A 14,818-nucleotide genomic window follows, 5' to 3' on the forward strand; every position below is an offset into this window, starting at 1 on the left:
GAGGCCAATTATGACATGCTTGTATGCATTGCTTACAGACAAAATGTGAAGCAAAAAAGAGAGAAAAAAAGAGTCACCAAAGACATTTCAATGTTCATTTTCATCCTGTTTAAAGAGCTAGTGCATGATGTCAAAACTGTGAGTTAAACTGACATGTATGCACAAGGGGAAACTTGTCTGAAGTTAATTGACAAGAAATAAGAAAATCGCTCCTCATTACTCAGATCAGCTGAAATAACATAAGGTGCGTCCATCGCAAGAGCTTTAATATCATACACATCAAATCTGATAAACATGGGCATGTCATCATTTATTACGATATGCCTTTAATTCACAGTAAGGCAATGGGAGAAGTTGATTTGATCATGTTATTAGCAGTCTAACAGTTTCCACCCTGTTGGTTTCGATTCAGATTTGACTATATTGAGGTCTTTTAAACTTTGCAAGTCACAAATCAGACTTTATCAAATAGAGGTCAGAGGACTGGGCAACATAACATGTTTTCAAATCAGGTTTTTTTATGGATAAAGATATGTAATGATCAACTCTTACTGTATATATTGACATTTACAATAGTAAAAACAAATCAACACAGAAAATAATACATATACTTCAAACTATGAACAGTTGGTTGAGTTTTCTCTACGCATGACATTGAAAATCACAAATGTAGTTATGTGTTTAGAAATAAGTGCTCATCTGTTATTCAAAGACTAAGCGAATGTTCAATAAAACACGGATGATTTCACATTAGAAACACAAACAACCCTCTCCGTAGAGCATGTTAGCAATGCTACAGATGGGGCGTGATGTCGCATTGGGTGATGTCGCCCAGTTATTCTTGTTTTTAATGAGGTGAATCGTTATTAAAATGCCAAAAACATGTTAAAAGTAAAATTTTACCTGCTACATGCTACTTTTGTTTAGTTTGAGTCTTAGCACGGCACCCTTACAAAACAGACTCTCTTTTTTTTTTTTTTTTTTTTTAAATCAAAAGCCACCTACTGAATGTAGTGGAAAGCGCAAACATTTGTCAAGTTGCAGATCTGTCCGGATTTGGTTAAGAGGAAAAAAAAACTGCAGCAGAATTCAGTGAGTCACAATATGCATTAAATTATGCCCAACTCAAAGGTTTTAAAGGTTTTCTGGGTGCAAACATTTGTTTTCGAATCTTACCGATTCAATAAATAAGTTTCTGTGGTGTCAGTTAAAGAACGTCTTCCTGTTTCTTGCACGTGACGTATGCATCTTTTTGACTTGTGTTCAAAGATATTTACAGTTTAAATGAAGGAAAATCCTCACCGGTCTTACGAGGCCGAACATTCAAATACAAATCTCAAAACTCATATGAGATTGACCTGTCCCGGGGCTTACAGCTGAATCAAAGCTACGCCTCGCAAAGACATCCTGTTATACGGGCTAATAAACATGTGAAGTCACTGAATGACGCCCAATGCACACATATAAATACACGGTTTTGATATGACAATTTTAAAAATCGTCTCCCTAAGCTGTCAATTTCGACAACCACACAAAATAACAAACCCTGCACACTAACGCTTCATACCTCCGCGGCCAGCACTTCATAGCATGGCGAACTGTACAATGAGAAGGTACAATGCGATGATACTTAAGCTACTACGAGGTGAGACGAAAGCGGGTTTGTTTTCGTTTTCTTTGCTTTGTCTGTTTGTTTTAGGTCGTCTTGACCAGGTCGTAAACGTGGATGTGGAAATCGTCGTCGTATTTGATGTAGTACACAGACGGCTTGGCGGGAACTTGATAGATGACGAGGCCGGTTCTCTTCACGCCTTTATCCGTCACGTACTCCACCTGCTTACCCACAAGACTCTCTGTTTCCTCTCCGGGCTTCCTGTCTGCCGGCAGCAGGTGTTTATTTTCTGCGGAAACGAACTAATTAAATGATTTTACATCACAATGTAGTAACAATGTTGTTAAATGAGTCATTATTAATGGGAGTTTTTTTTTCTGCTTTTATGAATTGAATAAAATACAATTAGTATTAAATATTGTATTAATATTAAATAAACTCATTCAAAACATATTTTAATAATGGGAAAAGAATTTATTTTTTAAATAGAATAAAATATGATTGAAATTAAATATTATACTATTATTAAATAGTAAATAAAATATATATTTAAAACATTGTTAATGGGAGAATAATTTATTTTATGAATAGAATAAATGTCAATTCATTTTGAATATTACATTAATATTAAACAATAGATAATCATATACAAAACATTTTATTAATGGGATGATTTATTTTATGAATAGAAAAAATATTCATAAAATATTCAATTGATATTAAATATGATATTGATTATATTAAATTAACTCATATTCAAAACAGTTTAATAATAGGATAATTATTTATTTTATGAATAGAATAAAATATAATGGATATTAAATATTATATTAATATTAAACAAATATTTTAAATATTTTAATAATGGAAGAATAATGTATTTTTTAATAGAATGAAATATAATTGATATTAAATATTATACTAAAATGAATACATAAAAAAGTAAAATTGTATTAATGGAAGAATAATTAATGTTATGCATAGAATAAAATAAAATTCATTTTGAATATTATATTAATATTATTAATAGGTACTCATTTAAAAACAGTTTTAATGGGATACATTTTGTTTATGAATAGAATATTCATAAAATATTCAACTGATATTAAACATTAATTAATAAAGGAACATTAATATTATTATTTTTTTAAATAAAAAATTTTCACAGCTCTTTGTAATATTTAAAAAAGTATTGCAGTAACTTCGAAACTTACGAGTTACAAATACAGATGTTACAAGACACGTTACAAGTAATCTTGTAATCTTTGCAGTTTTGTAAAAACATAAGTTCAATATGATGATTATGATTAAGTGACTATCATATATCATGTGCCAAAGTGAACATCACAACACAAGATGCAGTACTTTAAAATAAAATAAAGTTGTCTCAAATCTTGAGGGTTTTTTTTTTTTTTTTTCAAAGGAATGTCTATAAAAAATTCTCTGTTTGTATACCTGCTTCAGGTAAAATCCGCAGGTCTCCGTCTTTGTAGTCGTCCCAGAGCTGGTACATGTACAGAACAGGGTCTTTCTCATAGGTGATGTAGTACCAGTTGGTCATAATGGGTGCGCGAGACAGCACCATCCCCCTCCACTCGTTCTTCTCACCGTCTTCCTTCTCAAACAGATGTTCTACGGCTTTCCCCACCAGCTCCTCTGCGTCATGAGGAACCTTGATCTTGTTGTTCACTTCGAGATGTCAGAAAACACAGTGAAATTTACACAATTTACCTATGGTTACCACAAAGCAACCAGTGACTATTATAAGGCAAAGCAATAAGAGGCTGCGGATTACAGTGATTTTACCACGGCACAACGTAAACCTTTTGTAAAACAGCATTATGATGAAAAGAATTACATCTAATAACACTCATATTCTAATCCCACATTTACTTTTCATGCGGTGAAATATTTCCAGATTTTTCTCAACACTAAACAGCTCCCAAATCAGTCTCTTTATTATTTTTTTTATTTATTTGCCAGTTCATTTATTTTCCCTTCTGTCTACTTTAATTGTAATATAATTATTTAGGAACAGATGTGTGCATAACTGCATGAAAAACACTGCAGAATGAGGTAATGTTCTCAGTGGCTTCAACAAATCTCACAGAACTTCAGTGCACACCATCATCTGTGGAGAAATCATTCGGTAGCACAGCATTTTTAGAAGCATAGTTTGTTATCAGAAACAAAGTTCATGTACTAAAAAAATAAATAAATGACATGAGTGCCCATCCATGTGCTTCTTCCTGTGGCTGGTTTGTTTCCTGCTTGCAGAGCGAAAGTCACCTACTCACCCACTTTTTCTGTGAGGACTTGCAGGTTGGAAACTCTCTCATCCTTAAAGAGCTCGATTCCGTAGACGCAATCAAAGCCGTCGTATTTGACCATATATAAGGACGAGTTGACGGTGAGCCGGTCCAGTACTGTTCCTTTCCATTTGGTCAGCGCGCCCTTCTCCCGCCAGCTGTGTTGGATCCGTCGGCCGAGCAGGTTGTTGGGATCCGGAGTGAGACTGTCGCTAAGCTCGCCGCTGCTACGCTTCCTGTAAAGACGAGAAACACAGGAACATAATGGGCTGCGGAATATAGAGCCAACCAATAAATATTTTACCTCTCATCTAATAATGATCATGACTTTGTTTTTTTTGCTGCATTAGGAGCATAATAAATGCATATACTGCATGCTACTCTACAGTTATATTAAAATCAGTATCTACCAGGTCCCAAGAATAAAGATTTCTTTAGGACAGTGGTTCAGATTTTTCAATTTAAAAAAATTAAACATGTTTTTTATGCATCACCTATTTATATTGTAACCAAAATAAGGTTCCATTTGTTAACATTAGTTAAAGAAATAGTTGTATGTATTAAAATACTTTCTCCTATCCCAGCTTTTTATGAAGTAAGGCATTCATGGGTTAATTTTCTCGAAAACTGTAAGCACTGTTTCTCTCTGGCACTTTGAGAATTCCTGTGTTTGTTTAGAGCGACGCGCTTAGACCCACCCCAACAACGTTGCTCAACCAATTGCGTGAGTTGGGGGCGGGACTATCTCTATGTTTGACCAACGGCAGACGGGGGTGTATTCAGAAAGCTGTTTTGAAAACAAAGTTTATTTTTGCAATTCCGTTTGGTGGCGCCGACTCATGCACGCATACTTCAGCTTTAACAACATTAGTTAATATGAACTAAAATTGAACAATACATTTACAGCATTTATTAATCTTGAGTAATGTTAATTTTGAACATTTTTTTAAATCAAAAGTATTTGTTAACATTAATTAATGCACTATGAACTAACATGAATTAACAATGAACAACTACAGTATTTTTATTAACTAACATTAACAAAGATTAATAAACACTGTTAAAAAAACCAAAAAAACCAAAAAAAAAAAAAAATACACTGTTAGTTCATGATACCTAAATGTAACCTTACTAAAAAGTGCTACCAATGTTTTTTTATTTAATGTTAAAATTTCTATCTATCTAAAAAAAAAAAAAATTTGATTAACTTAACTAGGTTTTTAATTTGGAATAATAGCTGTAAATATATATTTTTACAACTATAATATAACTTAATGAAACCTATAGTATGAATTTATACATACATCTCTGTTGGCCATCAAAACACATTATTGGCCCAACAGGGCAAATGACAATTAGGGTTGAGTACCAAGAATAATTTCTCTTTCAGAACAGGTTAAATTTAAAAAATAATTTTCTGGAATAGTACGATTTTCACGACTTTCAGTTCTGTTACCGGTTCTCGAATGTGGATTTTTCTGCCGATGCAGACGGAACAACACACTCAAAGGCTGCGTTCACACCGCAGCTGAATGTGACCTAAATCTGATTTTCTGTTCAAATCTGATTTTTTTGTAAGGTTGTTCACATGACATTTTACATTTTACTTTTCCTTTAAGTCTTCTTGCAATAAGTGGTACCTTTTTAAGAACTTTAATGAATTAATAAAATATATTAATTAAAAAGCATGTGTAACCACACCTGCAAAGATCTGTCCTGTTAAAATGATATTATCTCAGGCTGCTAAGGGCAGCAAATCCAATAAGAAAGTTCCAAATATTTTGTCAAAGCAGAGCGGAGCTTAGGGAAGGGTCAAATGGAACCAGAACCGGAAACGTTAAATTCCTTACAATTGCCATCCCTAGTGACAATTCTGTCAACTGCCCCAAAACTCTCTCATGCTGGTCCTGCGCGAGCTGGCCATCCTTATTATTGAGTGCGGACAAAACAAGAGGAGCTGTGATATTAAAGTCAGCACGAATTGAAAACGTACCCCGTTTAGTTTCTTCATACATGTTCTTGGCCTTAAGGTGCATGATTCATAAGTGCACATTTTCCAAATAAAACAAAAATGGTTCTCTACATAATCTTCAACTAAATCAAAATAACTTCACTTGTTCCATAGATGTTGCTAGACCCAATTTAGGGAGGCTTTAGTCCCCCTTTCTTTCATTTCAGATCCTCTAAAAATCTGTGATTAAACTCATCTATCAGCCTCCTCAAAAGCAGCTGCAGTAAGATATCTGAGGTGATTTCACTCTGAATCCGCCCTTTACCAGTCCCTAAAACCCCCTTAACCATTGTAAAAACCACTGTAATGAACCACATCAAGTGTTTCTTAAAAACCATGGGCAGCAACAGTAATATTATAGAAGACAATGCTCAGTAATAAAATGATATGTACTGATAACAATAAGCATAATAAACTGCCAAGTAACAGTTTTAATTAGCCTCACTACAGGTTTAAAGGTGATAATGCAGACTTGCTGTATTAATATAGAATTTAATTCATTTGCAGTCAAAAGTGTGCGTTTACAGTATATTGTATATCAAACGTGTCTCATCTGATCTGATTTCAGGGCCAGAACTATCCATTTATCATTTATTTTTGCTGTTTTGCATACTAAATGAAATCCAACAATAAATTTGCAGCCATCTGTTAAAGCAGCATAAATTATGATGTTTCCAGACAAACATGTTATACAGCAGCTCACTGGCTGACATAAATAACATAAAACTACCACTAATATTTTACAAATGTTCAGCCGTGTGCATAAGAGTTCAGTTTCATCATATGCAGTGCCACTGGAGCAGGACTGTCACAAAGCTTTTCTAACATTAAAACATTCCTGGAAATGGCACGACATATTTTGGCCCACCACTAAAGTATTCTTATCAGCCCAGAGTCACATGGGAACGCATCAAACTAACATCTACTGATAGACTGAGCAGTGTGTAGTCAGCGAGCGCATTTACACACAGGATCTTACACCGATTATGCATAGTAAACCGAAAATTTTTACCGTCATGTAAACGCCTTAAACAGTTTTCTAGGCTTGGGATCGATGCCTTTTTCACACATCGACAATCCGAGAATTTTCCCGACGATATGGCACGTTCTAAAATAAGGAACTGACAGTGAATTGGAAAGCATGCAAATTAGGCTTCTAATTTAAATGTTGGCTAATGTTAATGTATTGATGCCTCAAAAATGCATTGAGAAAATAACATGCCGATTGATAATCAATATATTGTGACGTTCCTGCGGTTTTCCTGTATCAGGGTAAAGTCATAAACGGTTAACGCATAAATTTACCGCTATTCTTACTGACTTATCCAATGTGCGCAAGTGTTGTGCGCATGACCGTTTACGTTTTGACATCAAACGCAGATAATAATTCAATTATTTTAAATCTCATGTAAACAAGGTTTTCTGGCATTGTCAGAATTTTTGAATAAGGCTGATTATTTGAAAGACTGATTTAATGACTTAAAAATGTCAAGTGGTGTAACCAAGTAAAAGGTATTTAAACACTCTCATTGCATGCAATACATGAGAGTGTATACAACTTAATAATTAATTTTAAAAAATTGTTTTCAAATATCATACATTTTGTTCAAAAGTCAAGCATGTCAAGAAGTTTTTTCCAGGGTTATTCCATATGACCTAAAGAGAAACATTTCATGAAAATGTCAAAATATTTATATGACAAAATAATGATTTAGGGTCTAAAGCAGTCCAATCTGTTTAAGGTTGTTGTCGTTTTGTTTTTGGTCACATGACATCAAAATGGCTACCTACATGTTGGTTACACCAACTGACTTTGATTTGCTGGAAAAAGGTTTTTCAAATATCAAAGTAATATTCTGGGATTAATGCAAGTTAAGCTCAATCAACAGCATTTGTGGCATAATATTGATTCCCACAAAAATGTATCCTGACTCGTCCCTCCTTTTCTTTAAAAAAAAAAAAAAAAGCTAAAATCTGGGTTACAGTGAGGCACTTACAATGGAAGTGAATGGGGGCCAATATTTGAACATTAAAATAATCACTGTTTCAAAAGTATAGACAAGACAAAAACAATATGCATGTTAACATGATTTTAGTGTAATAAAATGGCTTACAAACCTTTTCTGTGTAAAGTTACAGCTAATTTTACAACTTTGTTGCCATGATGATGTAATATCAACAACATTTAAAACCCTAAAATGACTGTAAAAATTAGGGATGCACCGATCCGATACCTGGATCGGTATCGGCTCCAATACTGAAGCTTCTAGATGGATCGGGTATCGGTCCGACAAGCCCAATCCAAATCCGATACTGTGTGTTAGTCATGTTCGTTACTGTCAAGCTCCAACAACGACATAAAAGAACCATAAAAACACCATTAAAGCAGTTCATCTGACTCATGCATTTTATTCAAAGCCACTTGAAGATGTGCAATAGCTCTGTGAATCACAAAAGGCTGTGTTTGATAAGTAAATATATAGTATGCGCAGCGCCAGTGTGTTAGTGAATGGTGCTGCTCTGTTGACACAAACTCACGCACAGGCTGGTGATGCACTCACGGCTATTTTTAGCCTTCACAGCGGTGTGCAATACTTGAGCTCTACTCAAAAACAGCATCTCAGATGTAGACACTCAATAGTTCAGTTCACTTATAATATGCATTTAGAATGGCACCGGAGGTGCATTTTACCAGAATTTGAATATGAAGCGAATTAAACTACTGTGAACTTGCCTACAAACAGACACATACAGGACTTCCTGAAGAGTTTAGAATGTCAAAATAAAAGCGTGAGGGTTTAAAAAGTGCACGATTTAAATATATTACTGTTGTATTTAAAAGGTAAAAATCAATAATAATAATATTAATAACAATTTATTATTATTATTGTCATCATTACTATTTGTTTACAATTTATAACAATAAAGTTGAATGGGTTCCAAAAAATAACTGTGTGGATGAAAAGTGGACTGATGTCTTACAACTAAATTGAACAAAAAAGAGATCTGAATCCAGATGCAAGTTGAAACATTTATAAAAAAGAAAAAAAAAGAAAAGAAAAAAAGGCAAAAATAAAACACTGGTTTCTTTTCTACTGATGTCTTGAAGACTGGAATTACTGTTAATTTTGCTGCTACATTATCCAGTATACTAGTTAACAATAAAGTGTTTCTTAATAAGCTATACATTTATATTAAAATAATGTGTAGTTAGAGGTTTGTGTTTCTTTACATATTACAGAGGACCCCCAATTAGCTCCACATAATAATGTAAAGATATTCTAAACTGATTATGCAAAAAACAACAACACTGGTATCGGCTTGGGATCGGTATCAGTCAATACTGAGATTTCTGTTATCGGAATTGGAAGAGAAAAAGTGGTAACGGTGCATCCATTGTAAAAATTAGGATTTTAACAACTTTACAGCTCAAATAATACATGAGTTTTAACAGAAGTATTAATGTAAGTGCTTTTATAAAATTAGAAGCTTCAAATTTCTGCCTTTAAACCCTCCAGAAACTGGCCCCATTCACTTTCACTGTAAGTGCCTCACTTCACCCTCGATTTTTGCTTCTTTTTTTTTAAAGAAAAGGAAGGACGAGTCTAAATAAATGTTTGTGGTAATCAACATTATGCCACAAATGCTGTTTTTATTTATATATACAGTTGTGCTCAAAAGTTTGCATACCCTGGCAGAAATTGTGACATTTTAGCATTGATTTTGAAAATATGACTGATCATGCAAAAAAAACTGTCTTTTATTTAAGGATAGTGATCATATGAAGCCATTTATTATCACATAGTTGTTTGGCTCCTTTTTAAATCATAATGAAAACAGAAATCACCCAAATGGCCCTGATCAAAAGTTTACATACCCTTGAATGTTCGGCCTTGTTACAGACATACAAGGTGACACACACAGGTTTAAATGTCAATTAAAGTTTAATTTCCCACACCTGTGGCTTTTAAAATTGCAATTAGTGTCTGTGAATGCATTTTAAGTTAATAGACTGGACAAAATCAAATGAGCAGTACAACACTGACCCATGTATCAAAGTAGCAAACCATGGAAAAGCACGTTTATCTTATCTTTACTCACCTGCCCCTTTTTTTGGACATGTTTCCAAAACCTCAGACACGACTAGAAGAGAGAAAGAAAAAAAAATGACAGAAGAATTTAAGACATAATACACAAATAAAACACTTTAATTTCATCAAAAAGAAACTGATGGAGTGTCAACATATGGCAGATCACATGACTTTGACAGTTTCTGTCAAGAGTGACACAAAATCTGCGACATTTGTTTAAACGTTACAACGTTTCAAGTGTTGTTGCAGTGGATGTTACATATGTATCACAGCAACATTGTTACATATGTAACGTCACGTTGTCTTTTGTTATTTTGTAGCATTGCACACATTTCTCTCGCCTTTGATTGGACAGACTGGACTGCTGCACTGCCGGATGTCAAGAGCGCGCATATTGCATAATTACAGTCAAATCTGCTACATGTTTATGGTTTATGATGTTAAAGTTTGTCCCGCAGTACATTATACGTTCGGAACAATGCGGCTAAAACAGGCCGGTACATTTTCAATATGCTAAATGTGCAAACTAGGTTATTACTGCGACACATATCTTCCATTCCACATTTGCGCCATAACCAATCTGTCAGAAATCAATAATTAAAGTTTATTACCGTTAAGAGTCTATAAAAAGCCGCAGAATCGGGTCGTTTCGCTACTTTACCTGCAAACCACCAACGCAGCTGTAAAACACAGTCGCTTTCTCCTATGCGCAACACGCAAAATCGGTTTATTGTTCTATTTTATCATCATAATCCCTCTCAGATACCTTTGCGAATGTGTATTTGTAAAAACTGTTACAAAAGCAAAAATACCTGGCCTCTATTTTCATGTCTAAGATGGACTTCCCTTTGCACAGATCCTCATGTAACACGCTCGTGCAGACGTCAAGCATCACGGCCCAGTTAAACTACATCCCCCAGAATCCTTCGTCCCCCACAACAGCGCGAACAGGGGAATGGGCATTCTGGGAAATATAGTTCTGAAGCTGTTAAGGGGCGGAGAGACGCATTTTTCCTGTAATGTCTGTCAATGTACATCAGAAGATAAAAGCCAGATATACAAGAACTTATTTACAAAAGAGCTCCACGAAAATTCATCAGGGTTAATAATTTATTTATAAAGAAACTCTGGCACACTGGGTGGGAGGATGTTTACATGGTTTATTGATACACGCACTGAACTACATTTCCCAAGATGAACCAGGATTTTTCTTTGTCATTCCAATGGTCATGTTTGGACAAATAGGCCTTTTTTTCCTGGTTTTCTTTTGTACAAATTTGTGTATTCCATTTTTTGAATATATTAATACTCTTTTTCTAAAAATATAACTAATTGGATAAAAGATGCATTCAGTATTTTTTTCCTTATAAAAAAAAGTTGTACTTTTAAAGAAATTAATTGTAATGTTTGAAACTGATGTATAAAATCATAAACACTCAATATACATTTAATATACATGGAGAGGGTCCCCTCATGGGGGCTGCCATGTTGGGATCACATGACCAGCCGAATACTACTTGCTTAATCTTAGCAACCACCCTGTTATTGGACACTTTTACTGATGGATTAAATGAATCACAGCCAGTGCCGGCCCTACCCCATTTGGCACCCTAGGCGAGACCCTCCAGCACCTCCAGAAAAAAATAAAAATATTAGAGAGTTATGTATTATTTTTTACACAAAAAAGTACAAATTAACACATAATTAAATACAACCCAATGTGTATAAACTAAAACTAGCAACGATGTTGGGAAGAAATATGCAAGTGCATGTTATGGCTTCTTAAGTAGGCATCATAAATGGGTATCACTATATATAGGAATACGTTTAATGTAAAGTGCACGTAAACCAAGTCAAGTGGTCTAATATGTTCTATAAAAAAAAAAAAAAAAAGAGGCACACTGCCCTAAAAAACCATGCACATTGTACAGTATATTTCACAGCAGGCACATTTATAGGCTTTCATCATTGCTGGGGAGTCTGGGGCCCATCAAGTACACAATCTATTGTACCATGATGTTGTATGGGGGGTTTAAAATTATTTATTTTATTTATTCATTTAGCAAAAACAGCACCAAAGCATTCATTTCTGGTGATTTTAGGAGCATCATTCGAACATTGTCTTTAATAGCCTATATACTGTATATTGTGTAGCATTAATGAGTGGACTAAAAACATATTGTCACCTTTTCACATTACACAGCACAAGTTGAAGTTTATCAAATGTATCTTTCTCAAAAGTCTGCTGTGGCAGTATCATGGTACAGTGATGGTACAATATGGTAAAACCTTGGTATTTTTATTATATACATTAGCCCTATATCATGGTATTTATATGGAAGGCTACTCCAAAGAATGTGTCCAAAAAACATGGTATTGGTCATTTGAGTACTTTTAAGCGCTTTCATATAATGTAAGTGTTTTGATATACTTTTATTTAGAAAATATCTTTACCTGCATTAGACAATCGTTCACAGACTGCACTTGCACTCGCACATGATCTTCATCACTGGCAAACGACTGAATGCTGATGCAGGTTTTGTTTCAGTGAATTGTAAGTAAATATTCACTTCATTCAGCATTGTCTCCTAAAGCATCCCGTTACTGTTTTACTGCACGACAAAGCGCTTCAAACGATTCAGCCCGCACGTTAGACAAATTCATTGAGAAGCACTGACTCAAAACACTGATTAATTCACGCATTTGGGATACTATCCATAATACTCTCACTGTTTTTGCCAAACACAGGTATAACTGAAACAGTAAGAGTAGTATGGTAGTAAGGCATTTAGTGCACTGTCTGTTTGTTCCGTGCGGGGCGCCACAACAGTTATCGGAACAGACAGGGCGCATTTTGTTCAACACAGATTGAACACATACTTTTTGGCTCAACAGATTGGTGCCCCCGAAGCGATGAGGCCCTAGGTGCTCGCCTATGTCGCCTAATGGGTTGACCGGCCCTGATCACGGCTGACTGTGAATAGTGAATGTCTACAATGACATTAATAACTGAAAACTATTGCATTTGAATGATGGTGCATCCACACGTTTAGGTGTCACTGTAAGTGTAAGTTTAATAAAATTACCAAGTGCTAATATTTTCATTTTCATCTTTCACATAAGCATATCTATTGCATAACGTATGATATATAGGTTGTTAAAAATGATGTAAAAGGTACTAAATGTAGGCTATAATCCCAAAAATAAGTCTTGTGCAAAGGAATAATATTTTGACTGTTTTACAGTTGGTTTGACATCTTCAGGTCAAAAGGTAGATTGCAATAAGAGGTAGATTAGTACATAATTTAAGAGTACAAACATTATTACAATGCATACAAAATGTGTATTTTCCCCAAACTAAAAGTTTTGTAGTATTATAGCAGTATTTTTCTTAGCATGCATCTATTATGTAACGGATAATGTATATTGTTTGGCATTAGAATGTGAAATGCAGAAAAAGTTTAATATGTATTATCTTGAATATAAAACGAATGTCAAACATTACACTAACTTTAGCCATACCAAGAACATTTGCGTCTCTATTTTAGACAATGATGTACAGATACAGTACAGATCTGGACTGAACTGCTTACTTGTATTTGGAGAAGAGTTACAACATTTGTTAAACATTCTTAATGATTATACAGTTGGTGTGTAATCATATTGAATACAATTAATATTAACACTATTAATGATAAACAACATAAAAATGGTTTAATATTAACTGATCAGTGCTGATCAAGTGATGAAATTGACAGTTCAATGCTTATCAACATCATAGCCATGCCAATCCATTTCACTAGCTCAAAATTCACACTTAAAAAAAAAAAAAAGATAATTTATATATATATATATACACACACTATGTGGCCAAAAGTTTGTGGACACCCCCTTCTAATTAACGAATTTGGTTACTCCATTAAATCCAGTAAAGAAAAATCTTAATGTTTCTTTATGTAATGGCTTGGGCTTTGTGTGCTTCCAAATTTGTGGCAACTGTTTGGGGATAGTCCTTTTCTGTTCCAGCATGACAATGCCCCTGTGAACAAAGTGAGGTCCATAAAGAAATGGTTTACTGTGTCTGGCATGGAAGAAATTGACTGGCCTGCACAAAGCCCAGACCTGAACCCCACTGATCACATTTGGGGTGAACTGGAACAGCAACTGTAAGTCAGGCCCCATTGACCAACATCAGTTCCTGACCTCACTGATAGCCTTGTGTCTGAATGATATGGAGTGGTGGTGGCGTAGTGGACTAAAGCACTGAACTGGTAAGCAAAAGTCTGCAGTATTTACAAGTATTTACATTGAGTTTGCGTTATGTATAATAAATATTAAAATGGTACTGTCTCTTTAAGAACAGTTCAGCAAACATTGAGAAAAACACCACCTGCAGTGGTGGCTCAGCAGTTAAGGCTCTGGGTTACTGATCAGAAGGTCAGGGGTTCAAGCCTCAGTACTGCCAAGATGCCACTGTTGGGCACTTGAGCAAGGCCCTTGACCCAAGATGTTCCAGGGGTGCCATATCATGGCTGACCCCAGCATAGCTGGGATTTTAACTTCATCAAACACTTTACATATTGAAGAATTTAACAAATAGGCACCTACAGCATCTATGCATGGGTTTGGTGAAACTTGGCAAAGAGTTCAATCCCCACAGCCACCACCATTGTGTCCTTGAGCAAGGCACTTAACTCCAGGTTGCTCCAGGGGGATTGTCTCTGTAATAAGTGCACTGTAAGTCGCTTTGGATAAAAGCGTCTGCCAAATGCATAAATGTAAATGTATGAGAGCA

General features: G+C 34.9%; 1 protein-coding gene across 1 annotated transcript; it reads right to left on the reverse strand.

Moving 5' to 3' along the window:
* Window positions 1–996: 996 nt before the first annotated feature.
* LOC127440691 (spindlin-W-like) lies at window positions 997–10,960 on the reverse strand. Its single transcript, XM_051697436.1, has 5 exons — window positions 10,836–10,960; window positions 10,034–10,075; window positions 3,910–4,157; window positions 3,068–3,301; window positions 997–1,901 (listed from the first exon to the last, which is right to left on the reverse strand). The coding sequence occupies exons 2-5, from the start codon at window positions 10,051–10,053 to the stop codon at window positions 1,696–1,698; spliced, it is 708 nt and encodes a 235-aa protein (XP_051553396.1). The 5' UTR covers window positions 10,054–10,075; window positions 10,836–10,960; the 3' UTR covers window positions 997–1,695.
* Between the last annotated feature and the right edge of the window lie 3,858 nt (window positions 10,961–14,818).

This window comes from Myxocyprinus asiaticus, chromosome 5 (assembly GCF_019703515.2).
Source record: "Myxocyprinus asiaticus isolate MX2 ecotype Aquarium Trade chromosome 5, UBuf_Myxa_2, whole genome shotgun sequence".
NCBI lineage: Eukaryota > Metazoa > Chordata > Actinopteri > Cypriniformes > Catostomidae > Myxocyprinus > Myxocyprinus asiaticus.

Bases quoted from the DNA above. Each gene is read 5' to 3' on its own strand.
- LOC127440691 (XM_051697436.1), bottom strand. From the start codon at position 10,053: ATGTCCAAAAAAAGGGGCAG. The intron at 4,158-10,033 runs GTGAGTAAAGAT...TCGTCTTTACAG, and splicing joins ATGTCCAAAAAAAGGGGCAG to GAAGCGTAGCAGCGGCGAGC. The intron at 1,902-3,067 runs GTATACAAACAG...TCGTTTCCGCAG, and splicing joins GCGGATTTTACCTGAAGCAG to AAAATAAACACCTGCTGCCG.